Source organism: Panicum virgatum, chromosome 4K, assembly GCF_016808335.1.
Source record: "Panicum virgatum strain AP13 chromosome 4K, P.virgatum_v5, whole genome shotgun sequence".
Classification (NCBI taxonomy): Eukaryota; Viridiplantae; Streptophyta; class Magnoliopsida; order Poales; family Poaceae; genus Panicum; species Panicum virgatum.
In genome coordinates this window covers 33,931,324-33,945,715 of record NC_053139.1, presented here as the reverse complement: position 1 = coordinate 33,945,715, position 14,392 = coordinate 33,931,324, and the positions used below count along the sequence as shown (strand labels likewise).

The following is a 14,392-nucleotide window of genomic DNA, read 5'->3' as shown; positions in this document are numbered from 1 at the left end:
CGGTCCTTGCACGTTCGCGGCCACCTCCCGAGCGCGAGCGGCGGAGACATCTCATGACGCCGGGAAAGAAAAGCTCTCCAACCACCACCACGACATATAAACAAAAAGCATACGTGTCGTAACTGGTTCCTGATGATTTCGAGATTTTGCGCAGGTCAAATTAATTTGGATTCAAAATTTTCTTTGTGATTTCGAGCGTCTGGGTGCAAAAATTGTTGTCCACGGTTGGATTCCCCAGCCTAGCCACACAGGATGCGATGCGATTTTTAGTTCTGGGGGAACTGAAATGTGCTGGTGATGAGTTCCCGAGCATCAGGCCCATCGTGAGCCATGATCATCCTAGGTCTCTCTCAAAAAAAATGTAAACGAAGAATGGGCCAGGCTGCTCGAGCTGCACACAGTTGGGCTAATAGGCAAAATGTCTGATGGAGACATTGGGCCCCTAAAACCCATAGCGAGAGGGATGAACTACCCACAAAGCTTCTAACGGGCCAAAAACCAACCAAAAACAAAACGAACCATTTTTTCTTAAAGGATACCGGCAGATAACCGGCTGGTCCTGGCATTCTTTTGACACTGGACAGGTGCTTGCCTACTGAGAACTAGTTCCACTTAGAATAAAAAAGGGGCAAATTCCTTCTATGGTTTTGGAAATAATACCATTTTCTTCTATGGCCTTTAAAAATTGAATATTCCTTATTTAGTTCTATTTTTAATTTTCTATCCCTTCTTTGTCCCTACTGTCAACTCTATTAGTTAACTTGCATTAGCTGTAACGTGTATTTTTCACCCCTATTTTTTTACTAAAACAACCTCCAAATCACCTCTAAAATTTACAACAATTTTTACAGTGATATAATAGATGGAGACGAATCCATTTTGTAAGAGAAAACATATTTGCGATTTTAAAATTAAAATTCACCAAAATAGGCTACTTTTAAAAACTATCTAATTTTTATGGCACAAAAATATTATCCAAAAATTGATAAAAAATATCTAATATTTCTAAGATGAGATGCATTGATTTATAAAATTATTTTACAATATTTTACTTAGATAATTTTGAATTTCTTTAACAAAAACAAATTTAAACTTTATTTCAAAAAATAAATTTTAACAAAACTCAAAAATATCTCAGTAACCTATGATAGAAATAATTTTATATATTACTACATATCATCTTAGAAATATTAGAATTTTTTTCAAATGTTTAATAGTATTTTTGTGCCGACAAAATATCAGTAGACTCATTTGGTGAATTTTAGTTTTTAAACTTTCAAATGCTACATATATTTTTTTTTTCAAAATGGATTTATCTCAGTTGTATTACTATAAAATTTTTAATGAATCGTGGAGGTGATTTGGAGGTCGTTTTAGGCAAGATAAGAGGGGTGAAAAAACACAAGTTTCTTTTCATGCGAGTTAATTGATAGATTTGACGGTAGGACCAAAGAAGAGATACAAAATTCAAAATAGAGCCAAATAAGGAAGATACAACTTTTGAGGGCCATGAAGGAAGTTATATTATTTGTGGGGCTATACAGGGAATTTTCCAAAAAAGAACTAGTCCAACTATCTATTACTCAGGTGCTGAGAAAACTAATAAGAAAGAAGATTAAAAAGAAGATGAACATCCCAATTGGACAATACAAAAACAAGAAAAAAGAAACAATCTAGCGTCAAGCAACTCGACAACCACATGACGCATCACTTAAAACACCAAGACACTACTCCAGCACTCAGCTATCTCAAACTCCATAAACATCAAGCTAAACTATTATGAGAACATCCACTATGTAAGAAGAGGCCTATAGTGACGGGCGTCATCTCCCTAAGGTGACGGGCATCGCGCCCGTCACCTGTACATCGTCACTGATTAGAACAGAAAAGTGACGGGCAAAAATCTGTCACCTATATACGTAAAAGGTGACAGGCATCAGTGTGAGCTGTCACCTATGGTATTCTTAATCCGTCACCTATGTCAACACATAGGTGACGGGCATCATTCTTTTATGTGCTAAAATAAATATTTGCAGCGGAAATAAAAAAAAAATATTTTCAAGTTGTGCGATTTTTTGCGCGAATATGCGCGCGTGCGATTTTTTTCGGCGTTACTAGGACTCGAACCCACAACCTCAGCCTCGCGCGTACCCTCCCCTACAACTGGGCTACACCATCACAAGTGACAAACAATGGGATATTTTCCTTTTATCATCACTTTCTAATATCTTATATAACCTGTTGTAGATCTGGTGGTGAGCTACAACTTTCGTATATACTTTTTTTTTCCATCTGAGGTCATTTGAAAATTTGATGTTGCCCATCACCTTTTACTTATCAAAGTCCGTCACCTATACTAACCTTATAGATGATGTGCTTTAATGTTGCCCGTCACCTATATCAAACTTATAGGTGACGGGCCATAGATGTGGCCCGTCAACTATAACAAAAGTGACGTGCTTTGATGTTGCACGTCACCTATGTCATAACAAAGGTGACGGGCAACGTTTTAGAGAGGCCACCAAGAGGTAAAAGGTGACGTGCATCATCTTTGCGTGTCACCCAGATAACAAAGGTGACGTACAACAATAACATGTCACTTTTGTGCACGTCACTATAGGTCATTTTTTACATAGTGATCATTGGGTTAGATGTTACCATGTTATGAAACACGTAACATCTTTACATGTGCATCTAAAATTTCAACAAATGTATAAATGGGCCAGAGCATGCAAGCATCTACCATCTTACAAAATTTGTGATGCAACTGAAACTTGTGCAATGAGAAAAAAAATAGTAGCGGGTAGGGATGCAAGTTAGATATATTTTGAATCATTGGGTCGACCAAAAAAACTGGTAAAATGAACAATAATGATATTCTACATAATAATTTGGAAAGAGAAGTGAATGACATGCCATTGTAACTAATTAGCTTATCCAAAAAACGCAATTGGGTATTCACTTACATCCTTAGTAGTGGGTTACGGTCAGAGACAAATAGTTGCAACCCGTACTATATTGACACATTGGGTTTTTTTTATTGCATGTTGCATAAGTTTACGTTGCATTGCAATATTTGCACGATGGTAGAATGTGACATATCCATTTAGATTTTTGTTGGAATTTTTTAAATAATGTGGATGCACAAATTTGAAATGGTAACACGGTAGCACGCAAAGTCTCCTAACACCAGATGCGTCGTCGAACCATTGTAATAACGCATCACGGTCCCATCCAAGCAGCCCCGTCACTGTCTCCTTGAACCAGATCAAACTGGACGACAAGCAGTCTCTCACCCGCACCGATCCACTCAACCTTTCCTGAATACCCCTATAAAAAAAACCCCTTTGTGAGACCAGTTCTGAAACACCTTGTAACTAAGTCCACTCCCAGTCTCCAAACCCTTTGTTTTGTTTTTGTTTGTTTGTTTCCCACACTAACGAACGAAGTAGAAATAAGATCCGGAGACATAAAACACGCTGATTCGGTGCGTTGCATACGCATCCCTGATCCCCTCCGCACGCGAATGCAAGAGCTTTCAGCTCGTTTCGTCGGAGCCGGAGCCAGGTACAGGTATAACACCACTCTCATTTGAAACTATCTTTGAGCTACCATACCATGTGGGCTGGATGTTACGGTAGTAGCAGGTCAAATCTCAGCCAGCGCGGAGAGGGCCGTGCTCCAAATCATTCAAACAGCAATGGCAGAGCTAGCATTTCGCTTCTGTTTCCGTTTCGCAGGAATCTTAAACCAGAGAAGACGCGCCGCGCCGCGCCAAGAATGCATCACGGCACGGGCTTTGCGCGAGGAGGGCACGTACGGCGACCACAGGTGTGTGTGCCACCCGCGCTGGATCTGGACTCTGGAGAGCCCGCGCCGCGTAATTACGCCGCGCGCTCCACCCGTCCTTCTCGGCGCGCTGGCTGGCACGCATACTGCTGCCTAGTAGTAGTACGGTAATCAAAGACCCCGGCGGAATCTCCGCCGCACGACGCCGCGACATGCGCCCGCGACGACGCCTGCCGCGCACGCGGGCCGGTCAGTCACGAGCCCCCAGCCACATGAACGGCCTTCTTCACCACGAGCCGAGGATCCAAGGCGCAACCACGCCGGATCCAGATCCCTCCCCGGACCCCCCCCCGGCCGAGGCCGTGAACGAATCACCAGCGGCAGAGCCAGAACCAACCCGCAACCAGTCAAAAAAAAATCCGGCGACACCGGCGTCGCCACGGGGAAAAGTAGAGCTAACAAAATAAAAAAAAAACTACCACCGGCCTCGTCCCCACGACGATCACGCCCCAGATCTACCCACCCACGCATCCAGCCACCCCACCAGGGCACCAACTAAACCACCACGCATCCGTCGTCATCCATCAACGCAGCGCAGCGCAGGGGTCCTCCACTCCTCCCCGGTCATTTGCTCGTCCTCCCTCCGCCTGCTGCTCTCCCCCGCTCCCGCGCCGCGCCGCATCGTGTCCTCCGCCGGACGCGGAAGGGACGGCGCCATTGGCGCCTCCGCTCCAACTACTCGTCCGGAAGCGCCCCCGCACCAGGTACGGCCGTGTCCCCTCCTTCTACTCCTGCTCCTCCCCCGCCGGCCTCCCCCAGGGCCTCTGCTCCGGCGCCGTACTACCCCGCGTCAATGCGCCTGGGTTGGGCGGGCCGGGACGCGGGCCTCCACTCCCGCTAAGCGCGCGGATGCTTGTGCGTAGCGTAGACTCGCGGCTACCACGGCGCTGCCTTAGATGAAGTCGAGGAGATGTTTGTTAGTTCTCTTCTCTCCGAGTGAGCGCACGTGCTGGATTTGCTTCCGCAGGAATGGATCGGTAAGTTTGGGTTCCTGTTCCCGGGGCTCACGGAGGGCGGGGGGTGACCCGGCGCGCTTACAGGCTGCAAATCCAGCCATAAACGGAGCGCGAAAGTGACATCTCTACTGCCGTTCTCGCTGAAACCCATGCGTCCAGGTAGCTCCCTGTCTGTTCGACCCCTTTGGAAACTCTTCTGCGATCTGCATACTGTACTAGTACTACTGGCCAGTGTAAGCCCGGAGTTGGCATGGTACCAGCGTATGGATGGATCCTGTTTTCCCGTCAAATGCAGTGGTCTGGCAAGAATGTTTGGAGTGTTAAAAATTAGAACCTGCTAGTAGCACACGACTCGCTTTGTATTCTGTTTCCCAGCTTATTTCCGAATTCTGTTCAACACACATTGATCCGGAAAACCGGCGCACTTGGTACGACCCAGGGGGCTGGGAGCAGAAATTGCTGCCATGTGTGCTTTATTATGTTTGTGCTTGTTGCTTGAAGAAAGGGGAAACTAAAACTGCATTTAGTGACCTGCGTGCGCGCAGCACATGAAATTGGCATCGGTACTGTTTTCAGTTATGGGATTATGGCCTTTGCTCCTTCCATTTATGTGCATCACATCACTATCTCCCCGATCTTATGTTCCCGAATTTCTCTTGTTCGGGGCACACATTAGCGCATAACTATGAGGATCATTTGCTTCCTCTTATTATGCTTAGTGATTGTATTTGGAGTTGGGCATCCTTTCACTAGGACACAGAGTCCTTCCTTTTGAAGCCATATTTGTTTCCTTGAATTTTAGTATCGTTTTTAAAAGGGATATCTGATATCTTCCCAAGCTGCTAATCTTTCCAATTATGTTGCCTAATATTAAAGCCCGAGTATGTTCTCTACTTCCTTAGCATATGGATACAAAAGCAATTTCTGACTTGCAAAATGTTTGCCACCCCTGGTGCAGATAAATTTTTAGATAACTTAGTCAATTTTAAGAAGCACTTCCCAGATGCTGCCATGAATGAGTGGGGTTAGATGACAGATCTTAGAGTTTTCTTAAAAAATGTGCGAGATTGTGATCTGTGTCCATGTTCTCTAGCTATAGAGGATTGTTTTAACAAAGATGTCCTATTGTTAATTTGCATCACTGCACGCCTGCCCCAAAGTAGCTTTAATATATGTGTGCACTTTCCTACTTCTCTGGCAAATGCATGAAAGTACTTCTGGTAGAGTTTATGGAATACAATTACTGAACCTACTGTTATTGTTGTGCTGTTGACACTGGATTATCATGTTATTTTGTGTCTTGTTCTGACTGGAACTAACTGGTTACCTAACGTTCACTATGCATTTTATAGCAGGTGTAAACATGCTTCATCATTCAAACAGCCGGAACCAAAGGAACAGGGGATCAAGAATCAAAACACTACTCCAAGCTACCTTACTTGTAGGTGTTATTTTTTGGCTTCTGTATCAGGTGAAGCATTCCTATGATAAGAAAAATGAGTACTTGGATGATGCTGAGGACCAGCCTGCCCATAATGATAGAAGCATGTTCCAGGGGAGGAAAGAAAAAGCAGGTAGTTACAGCGATAGCAACGTGGAAGTGGTTGGTAAACCAGAGGAAGGTGCTGTAGATCATCGTTCGGATATGGATACTTTTGATCGTAATGAGAAGGGTGGACAAACTGTATTTGATAAAGACAGTACTGACTTGCATGAAGATGACAAGAGAAACACTGAGCTGTCAGAAGCTGAAAAAGGACAAGTCAATAGTGCAGATGGGAATACAGAAGCTCGTAGTAATAATGTTGAAGATGAAACCACTGGCCATGCAGAAGAAAACAAGCATGATACTGAATCCAACTCTGACGCTGAAGGTAAAACTGAAGTCCATTCAACTGCTGATGATATGTCCCAAAACAATCAAGCGCAAGAGGAAAGCACTGGTGAGACAAGTGGAACATCTCATGATGAAGCGGTGCAAGGTGATGAATCCACCAGTGCAAGCGGCAATGGATCGGATGGGGAAGAGGGTGAGAAAAAGGAGGCAGTGGGTACTCAAACTGGCTCTGAATCCCTTCCTGATGATGCCAAGACCGAAACAAGTGATGACCACAGTACTGGCAGTCTTCCTGATGAAACAGGGAATATACCATCGGTTCATACAGAGAATTCACAAAATGATGCTAGTGAAAACCAAGGTGATGCAGCTTCCACTACCTCTGGTTCTTCTGAGCACAGCACTGAAGAGTCTGTCCATATTGAGACTGGATTAGAAGATGAAAGTACAACGTCATCTGGGACTGGATCTGGTGGTGATAAGGGCAACTTATCTGATAACACCTCTGCAGAAGAAAACACCAGGTCAGCACCTGATGATGATAAGGGTGCAGAAACAGGTACAGCCAACGAGGCATCGAATTCTTTGGACAACAGTGCTGTAACTGACCAGGCCACAAATACTGAAGCAGAGAACTTTCAAGGAGGTTCTTCTGTTGAAGGAGTGAATGGTTCCTCAGAAGAGACGTCTAACAAAATCGATGGAGCTACTGAAACGTCTAACAATGGTGCACAGTTGGATTCCAAGATTGAAATCAGCACATCTACCAGCGACAAGCACAACAAATCTCAAGGTGGTGATGGTGGTGCCGGATCCAGTGACTCAAATGGCAGTGGCCCTGAACAAACCGGTAAAACTGAAAGCCAGTGAGAGCACCATTTGGACACGGAGCATTGTTTTAGTATACAGATTTGTTCCTGGAGAATGAAGAGGAGCTAGTGCACATAGAAAAAACTGTTCAGATTGTGGCTTATCGTGATTTTAGTTGATACTGCCAATGTACACTTGTGGCAATGGGGTGCAGATTGTGTGATTGTTTGTCCGCAATGCTGTTGCTTATTTCTTATCAGATTGTACTAAGGTGCGTCCTTTGGCTGCACGATTGTTAATCATCTCTACGTGGTACTCTGTTCATCGTTTGATATTATGACATAAGAACTATTGTAACTCGAGGGCCGGATCCCTCAATTGGCTGTAGACATTCTCTTGAGAGTGTTCAAGGCCGGGACATTACTTTATCTAAAAAAGCTGGGGGTGAAACGTGGTTTGGTTACTGCTGGTAATGAGCTGGATTAAGATTGATTAAACCTGATGGACTGGGCGATGTGTGTGTGTCCCGGGGGGGGGGGGGGGGGGGGGGGGGATGGTCACAATCATTTTTTTTCCTGTAACCCTGTCCCCTGTTGGTGAGTGGATGACTTCAGTATTATCGTGCATGAATGGTGATCATCCATTCTGTGCTTTCCTGGTCGTGTACTACTCCGAGTCTGCAAGGGAAACCAACTGAAGGTTCATCTGGAGAGCAGTAAACTCCAGGTGGCGAATCAGGTGAATCTGAACCGGTTGAAAGCAGGCTTTAAGCCACAGCAGGCTGCAGCTGGCTTCTTTCAAACCTGGATGAACAGTGCTACATTACAAACGCAGGCGCTGGAGATACTCCTTGCTTCCCTGAAGTCCAAGACCATCCTGACTGATGTCGTTCTCCTGAAGAAAAAAGTTCGTTTGCAAGAAGTTGTTGCTTGGTTATGCACTATTATAGGATCTCATGTACAAATCACCCCTGCTACTCTGCTAAGAATGGTAGTTAGGTCCTGTTTGGATCGATTAGTTGATAGTAGTTAATTAGCTATTAGTTATTATCTGATTTGGTCCAGATAGTTATTATCTTGAGGTGTAGCTAACAAATAGCTATCTATTATCTATACCTATTTGGATCCAAAAGAGAATTATTAGTAGACACTTCCTCCATTCACAAATGATAGTCTTATTTCAAAATCTGAAAATTTCAAGATTGATAGTCTTATTGAACCCGCCCACTTATTGCCTCTGGGGTCCGACGCCCATGCGTAGGAGTAAATTTGTACCTCGAGAAAAGATGCAATGTGATAAAAACTAGCAGCATGCAGGAGGGACATTAAAGATCATTTGTTTTCACGAGGTTTATTAGGCATTAAAGATCACTTCTTGTCACTAGGTAAATAATGACGGAATAAGAAGAATTGATAAGTAATTTTTTTATCTTGGTCTGTTGACGTATAAATCCCACCAGATGGATCTTTACGCTCCACATGTGCTAGGGTCGGGGAGATCTGCTTTGATCTGCATATTGAATCTAATCGGCGCACGTACGGTGCGCTCATCGTGACAGTCAATTTAACTTGTAATTGACAAGGGAGGTAGACGTTAAATTCTGGGGGCTATCGGCTAGCCAGCCGATATCAATAGCATGCGGATCGGCTATCGTCCAGCCGATTTGTGGGGGAGGCAAGCCACGCCTGTGATAACATAACCTGCAGACAACACCTAGATCCGGGTCCGATCGGCTATGATCAGAATGACACAAAAGGAGCCGATAGCGAGCAGGTCTAAACTGGATAACTTGTGACAAAAACATAAAACAAACTAGATTAAACGAGCTAACCTACCATGATCTAAGCAGTTGTCGATAACCGGTGGTAAAAGCAACAATGAGCTAGATTAACGAATCAATTAACCTAACAGATTGAAAGCCTCTACTGATAACTTGGTGAGCAAACTAAACCCTGCTAGATGGATCTAGAGAGCTCGATAACTGGTGAATAGTTAAACCCCGCCGGATGAATCTAAAGTGCCCGGTAACTGGTGAACAGCTAAATTGCACTGGACGGATCTAGCATGCTCGATAACTTTGAGCGCCATAAACGGAGGAAGAAGTGATGCGCCGTCAATCTGAGCCCATCAACGCAACTATACTCAAAACTTTTCAACAAGTGATGGAACATACCTGTTGAGAAGAACTCGTAAAAGAAAAAAGCTACCGCAACTAGGGTTTTGGCTAAGCCGCCGACATGAAAGTAGATGTGCTGAATGTAAAGGTTATGGTTTAGATGTGGTTGATCAAAGTTTACAAATGCCAGAGGTCTGGTATTTATAGCCTAAACCTAGACCCCATTGCCGATATGGTGAGATTACAACTTGCGAACGAAGAAAGAAACTTGCCTAACTAAACGAACAAAATCTAAAAGATAACTTGCCATCTAAAAGATAACTTGCCAGCTAAACCTTGTTGGCTCTTTCCTTAGCTCCATCAACTGCTATGCCCATTTTGGCTCAAAAGCCCAATGCCTTTCATTTTTCCTGCTAATTTAGCGTCGGCCCATTCTCCATCGGCTGCTTGCCCAACAGATTGACACGTGCCAAAAAAAAGTGTCAAGACATGCCCCCAGTTTCGGGGTGTGAATGCTTCATGCCTCGAAACTTTGTAGATCCAATGTCTCAGCTTGCATGATTACTCCATGGGCTTGACACCTCGGCTTTCCTAATATTGCTCTTTCATAGCCGATGTCTTTTTTCAAGTCCCTTACCAGAATTTAGCTGATGTTTTCATTATGACAATGCTGACAGATGAAGACCGTAGCAAAGTGGAAACTGTAATACATTTTTCCGGTATAGCCCCTTTTCATAGCCGATGATCCTCTTTAGGATGTGTATTCAGAATTTTAAGCCATTGTGAAGAGTCAAATCAAATCAAAATATAACATTGCTCCTCAAATGACTCTCTCAGATCACTCAATGTGTATGATTCCTCACCAAAGCATTGCGTTACCTCTTGTCTTCCTACATCTAATAAGACTTTTTGTGCAGCTCAGGGTAGGGAATGAAAAGGAAGCATGCTTATTCACAAAGTCAAAAACCGGACCCAATGGAGAAAATAAGTCATACAATCAGATCAAGATGTGCATGTGTTTTTGGAACTCACACCTCTTTTGCACAACTATATCTTTTATTTCTTTTTTGAGATATGGGCTATCTTTCTTTCTCTTTTTTTCTCTTCCCATGCTTCTGGGCACGGATATATTTTTTCTTGTCCTTTTGCTTAGCCCACATCTTTCCGCATGATGAACACAAAGGGTTGTGCTAAAGTGATGGAGCATTTTTGTGTGGACGGAAGGCATATTTTTGCGTAACTTCCGGCGTAGAAGTCAGCGTATGAGTAGCTGAGTAGGTAAATCTAAACAAAACCACATCAATGCGCCCGTAGTTAAGGCCTAGAATACCCAGCAATGGAAACAGTACGTGGAGTGTAGGTGATCTTGATTAAAAGCATGGAATGAGTCACAAACAATTTGACAACGCTCAATGTAAAAACAACTAGCATATGTATTAAGGTTTTCAAATATGTGTCAATATATGACTCCGGTAGGAATTTATCATATCATTGAGGAGCTAAGCTATTTTCATCTTCGCAAGATAAAAATTCCCAAGTATTCTGTAGTAAGAAACAAAGTCTCTTTAATAAAACCACATTTCCTGATGGAGACTTCACTCACTGGCTTCTTTTCTTGTGCAACGCTGACAGCTTCTTGATCAATTTGACAATGATCAATGTAATGGATTTGCCTTGTAGTCTCACAACTTGAATCTGTCATGGCGAACCAAACCAGAAAATCTTTCATTGTAAAATATTTTTTTGCACTAAGGGCGACGCATAACGTACCAGCCATGAAGCAATCGATGCTCATGGCAATAGGCTAGTAGATCCAATTTTTCTGTTAATTTTTTATGCTAAAGGCGATATATGGTATCGACTATGTTTTGCATCCTAGAAGATGTCCAAGATGACTCTTCCGAGACGATTCCTTGGATTGTATCCAAACTTGAAATAGGTATCTTTAGGATTTCGCCTTCCTAGGCTTCGCCAGATATGCACCTCATGCCCACACCACTCCAAACTTCCCATCAGCTGTTGCAATGCCGAAAGATGAGTCAGCATGCATGACTTCCACGGAATCCTCAATCCATTGAACAACACAATAATGCATGGTAGATGAAATGCAAAACTTAGCATGAATCCAGTCCCTTCCTAGGAGTGTACTGTAAGATCCCTTGCCGCTGATGTTAAGTCTTGCTTTCAATCGTCAGATCAACACAGATTGTCCCTCGGGCTAGAGAAACCGCACCCTCAAAGTCTTTGAGCATCACATCGGTTTGGATTAGATCATCCTCCCCTAGCCCAAGCTTCCGGTAGGTCGTGTACGGCATGATATTCACCACAACACCTCCATCAACAAGCATCTTGGTCATCGGCTTGCCATTGATGTATCCTTCATGAACAATGGTTTAAGATGCTTGCGCTCTTTCTATCTTGGCTTGTCAAATGTCGCTTGCATATGATCCAAAGACAGTTGAGCCATGGTCTGCTCTACATCCTCATCGAATGAAGCCTTAAATTCCATTGGTAGATTGAAGACCATGTTAACCGATGCAGCTTCTACCTCATTGGCTGTTTCTTTCACGCTCCAAACCTGAGATTTTGGGCACCTTCTTTTGCGAGCATGATCTTCCTATTGACGTTCCCAATCGTGCAACCTTTGCAGCCTTCTTTGTACCTCTAGAGCGCAAAAGGTTCATCGAAAATCCGAGCGTTGGCTTTTGCTTCGGATTGCTCTTGAGGATCAATCTTTTTTCCTATCCAACCATGAACAGGAGTGTGCCTTCTCTCTGGCCTGTCCACATGAATCGGCTGTTGGCTGCATCCATCATCGAACTGCCTTTTGTACGGGAACTGCTTCTCTCGATTCTTGTTGCATTCAGGGCAGTCATCAACTGATGGCATACGTAGACCTGTGTTCCAACAGTGCATGAAGAACGGACACTGCCAGTGCTTTTCTTCTCGCCAAGCATGGTTTTGCTGCTGGCGCTATTCCCTCTCTTGCAGACGCTGATACTTTTTGATTAGCATTTAGGATGTTACGCCGCGGCGAGGCTTCTTGGATCATTCTCCTTGCTCATGTTGGCCTTGCCCCTGAGTTGGCGCGCCTTTGGGTCCGCATCTCCCGAACGCTTGGCTCAGTCAGAAGTCAGTAGCGTGGGCTCCATCTTGGCATCGTGGTCCATCACCTCTACCATGTTGGTCGGGAAGGGATGACCGTCGATCTTCATCGGCTTCTCTACACGTCGAACACTCTGCACTTGTTGGTATTGTGCGAAATGGCATTGTGCCACTTGCAGTACTTGTGATTCTTCAATTCAGCGGCCGATGGAATTATAAGATTTGCAGATAATTTGATCTATACCTCCTGAAGTAACAGATCAAAGGTCCGTCAGCCTTTCTAATATCGAACCCGTACTTCTCTTTTTCCTATTTTGCAAACAGGCACGAAACTGGCTCTCTTTTCCGGGTCCACTCGGCCAAGCCAATCTCCGCCTCATTTTTAGAGTCAGAAGAATCTCCGGCAAATTTTACTTTTTTTTTTGGAACATAGCCTATGCTGGGACCGGGGCTCGAACATCAACACATGCCAGCCTCTAAGCGAGATGGCTCAAACTCTCAAATTCATGAGATGAGAACCTCTCTATGATATGAGGCAGTAATCCCTGAAAAGCCAATTATGCTAATTGGCTATCACTGAGAGATAAACTGAAGCATCTGCTCCTGATGTCTCTGAACCTCTAGATGTAATCGGTGACAGGATCATCATTCCTTTGCTTGATCGCTGTCAGGTTGGTGGTCTTCATCTCATGTACTCATATGAAGAAGTACTTGTGGAACTACTTCTCTAGATCGGCCTATTTTAGGAGCGGATGACCCCATCACCTGCTCTTAAAAATGAGCCCATTTTCATCACCCTCCCCTACAAATAGCATTTGTACGAGCCGCTGACCCGCCCCTACAAATACCATTAGTACAGGCGATTGACGCCATCACCCGCCTCTACAAATGGAGCGCCATTTTCAGAGGCGGATGATGGGTTACCCATCCTTGAAATAGCTTTTACAATGTTGAATAATTAGGCAACTGCATGATTAAATTCCGAAATAAATAAATCATAACCATGACTAGATCTAGCATTAACAACTCTATCATACTAGTAGCAAGACACAACCAGATCATGATCATCTCAGCAAACATGATGAAGAACTGGATTAAACAACAGTATACGTACTGAGTTTTAGCCTTCGGAAAGACGAACGGCGCTGACGGAACGAAGACGGTCTTGCGAATGGAGTGCAGTAGACGATGTCGCAGACGACGATACGCCGCAGCACCAGACTTAGACGGAGGGCGAGCCGTGGCGAAGATCGTTGAGCAATCGCACCGGGCGCTTCCCAAAAACCTTATTCGCTCTCTCCAGTGCAGGATCCCAAAGGCGAAAGGTTCCGGAAACCTGCTCTCCCGTTCGCCGGTGCACGGGACGCTCGGGATGGAGAAGACCACGGTGGCGGCGCAGTAGCAAGAAAGAGGCAAAACTCTAGCTTGAATTGATAATTCTCTGGTGCAGCCTATGTGTTAGATATATAGGAGAGCCACATGATCTCCTCAACTTCCACAAGCAATATGAGATTAACGGTTTGCACCACATGGGCCTTTGAGATTTATTTGAAATAATTGAAATAATTAATGGGCCAAACCCAAATTCTAACATACAATTCATCCAAATAAATATTTACAGAGCATCTATTGTACCTACGATTCCAACACTGAAACGTCTTTACGTCAAAAAGTTGACTAGTACACAACATTTTTAAAATAAATGATAACAAAAAACTA

At 44.0% G+C, this 14,392-nt stretch overlaps 1 protein-coding gene across 4 annotated transcripts; it reads left to right on the top strand.

Moving 5' to 3' along the window:
* Positions 1 to 4,262: 4,262 nt before the first annotated feature.
* On the top strand, positions 4,263 to 7,915 carry LOC120704824 (cell wall protein IFF6-like). 4 transcript variants are annotated; one of them, XM_039989355.1, is made up of 2 exons: positions 4,263 to 4,553; positions 6,158 to 7,915. In XM_039989355.1, the coding sequence occupies exon 2, from the start codon at positions 6,169 to 6,171 to the stop codon at positions 7,510 to 7,512; it is 1,344 nt and encodes a 447-aa protein (XP_039845289.1). In that variant the 5' UTR covers positions 4,263 to 4,553; positions 6,158 to 6,168; the 3' UTR covers positions 7,513 to 7,915. The 4 variants fall into 4 exon arrangements, with proteins under 4 accessions (XP_039845289.1, XP_039845290.1, XP_039845288.1 ...); XM_039989356.1 differs by having other exon boundaries at positions 4,337 to 4,553; positions 6,161 to 7,915; XM_039989354.1 differs by lacking the exon at positions 4,263 to 4,553 and adding an exon at positions 4,822 to 4,964 and having other exon boundaries at positions 6,161 to 7,915.
* Positions 7,916 to 14,392: the final 6,477 nt, after the last annotated feature.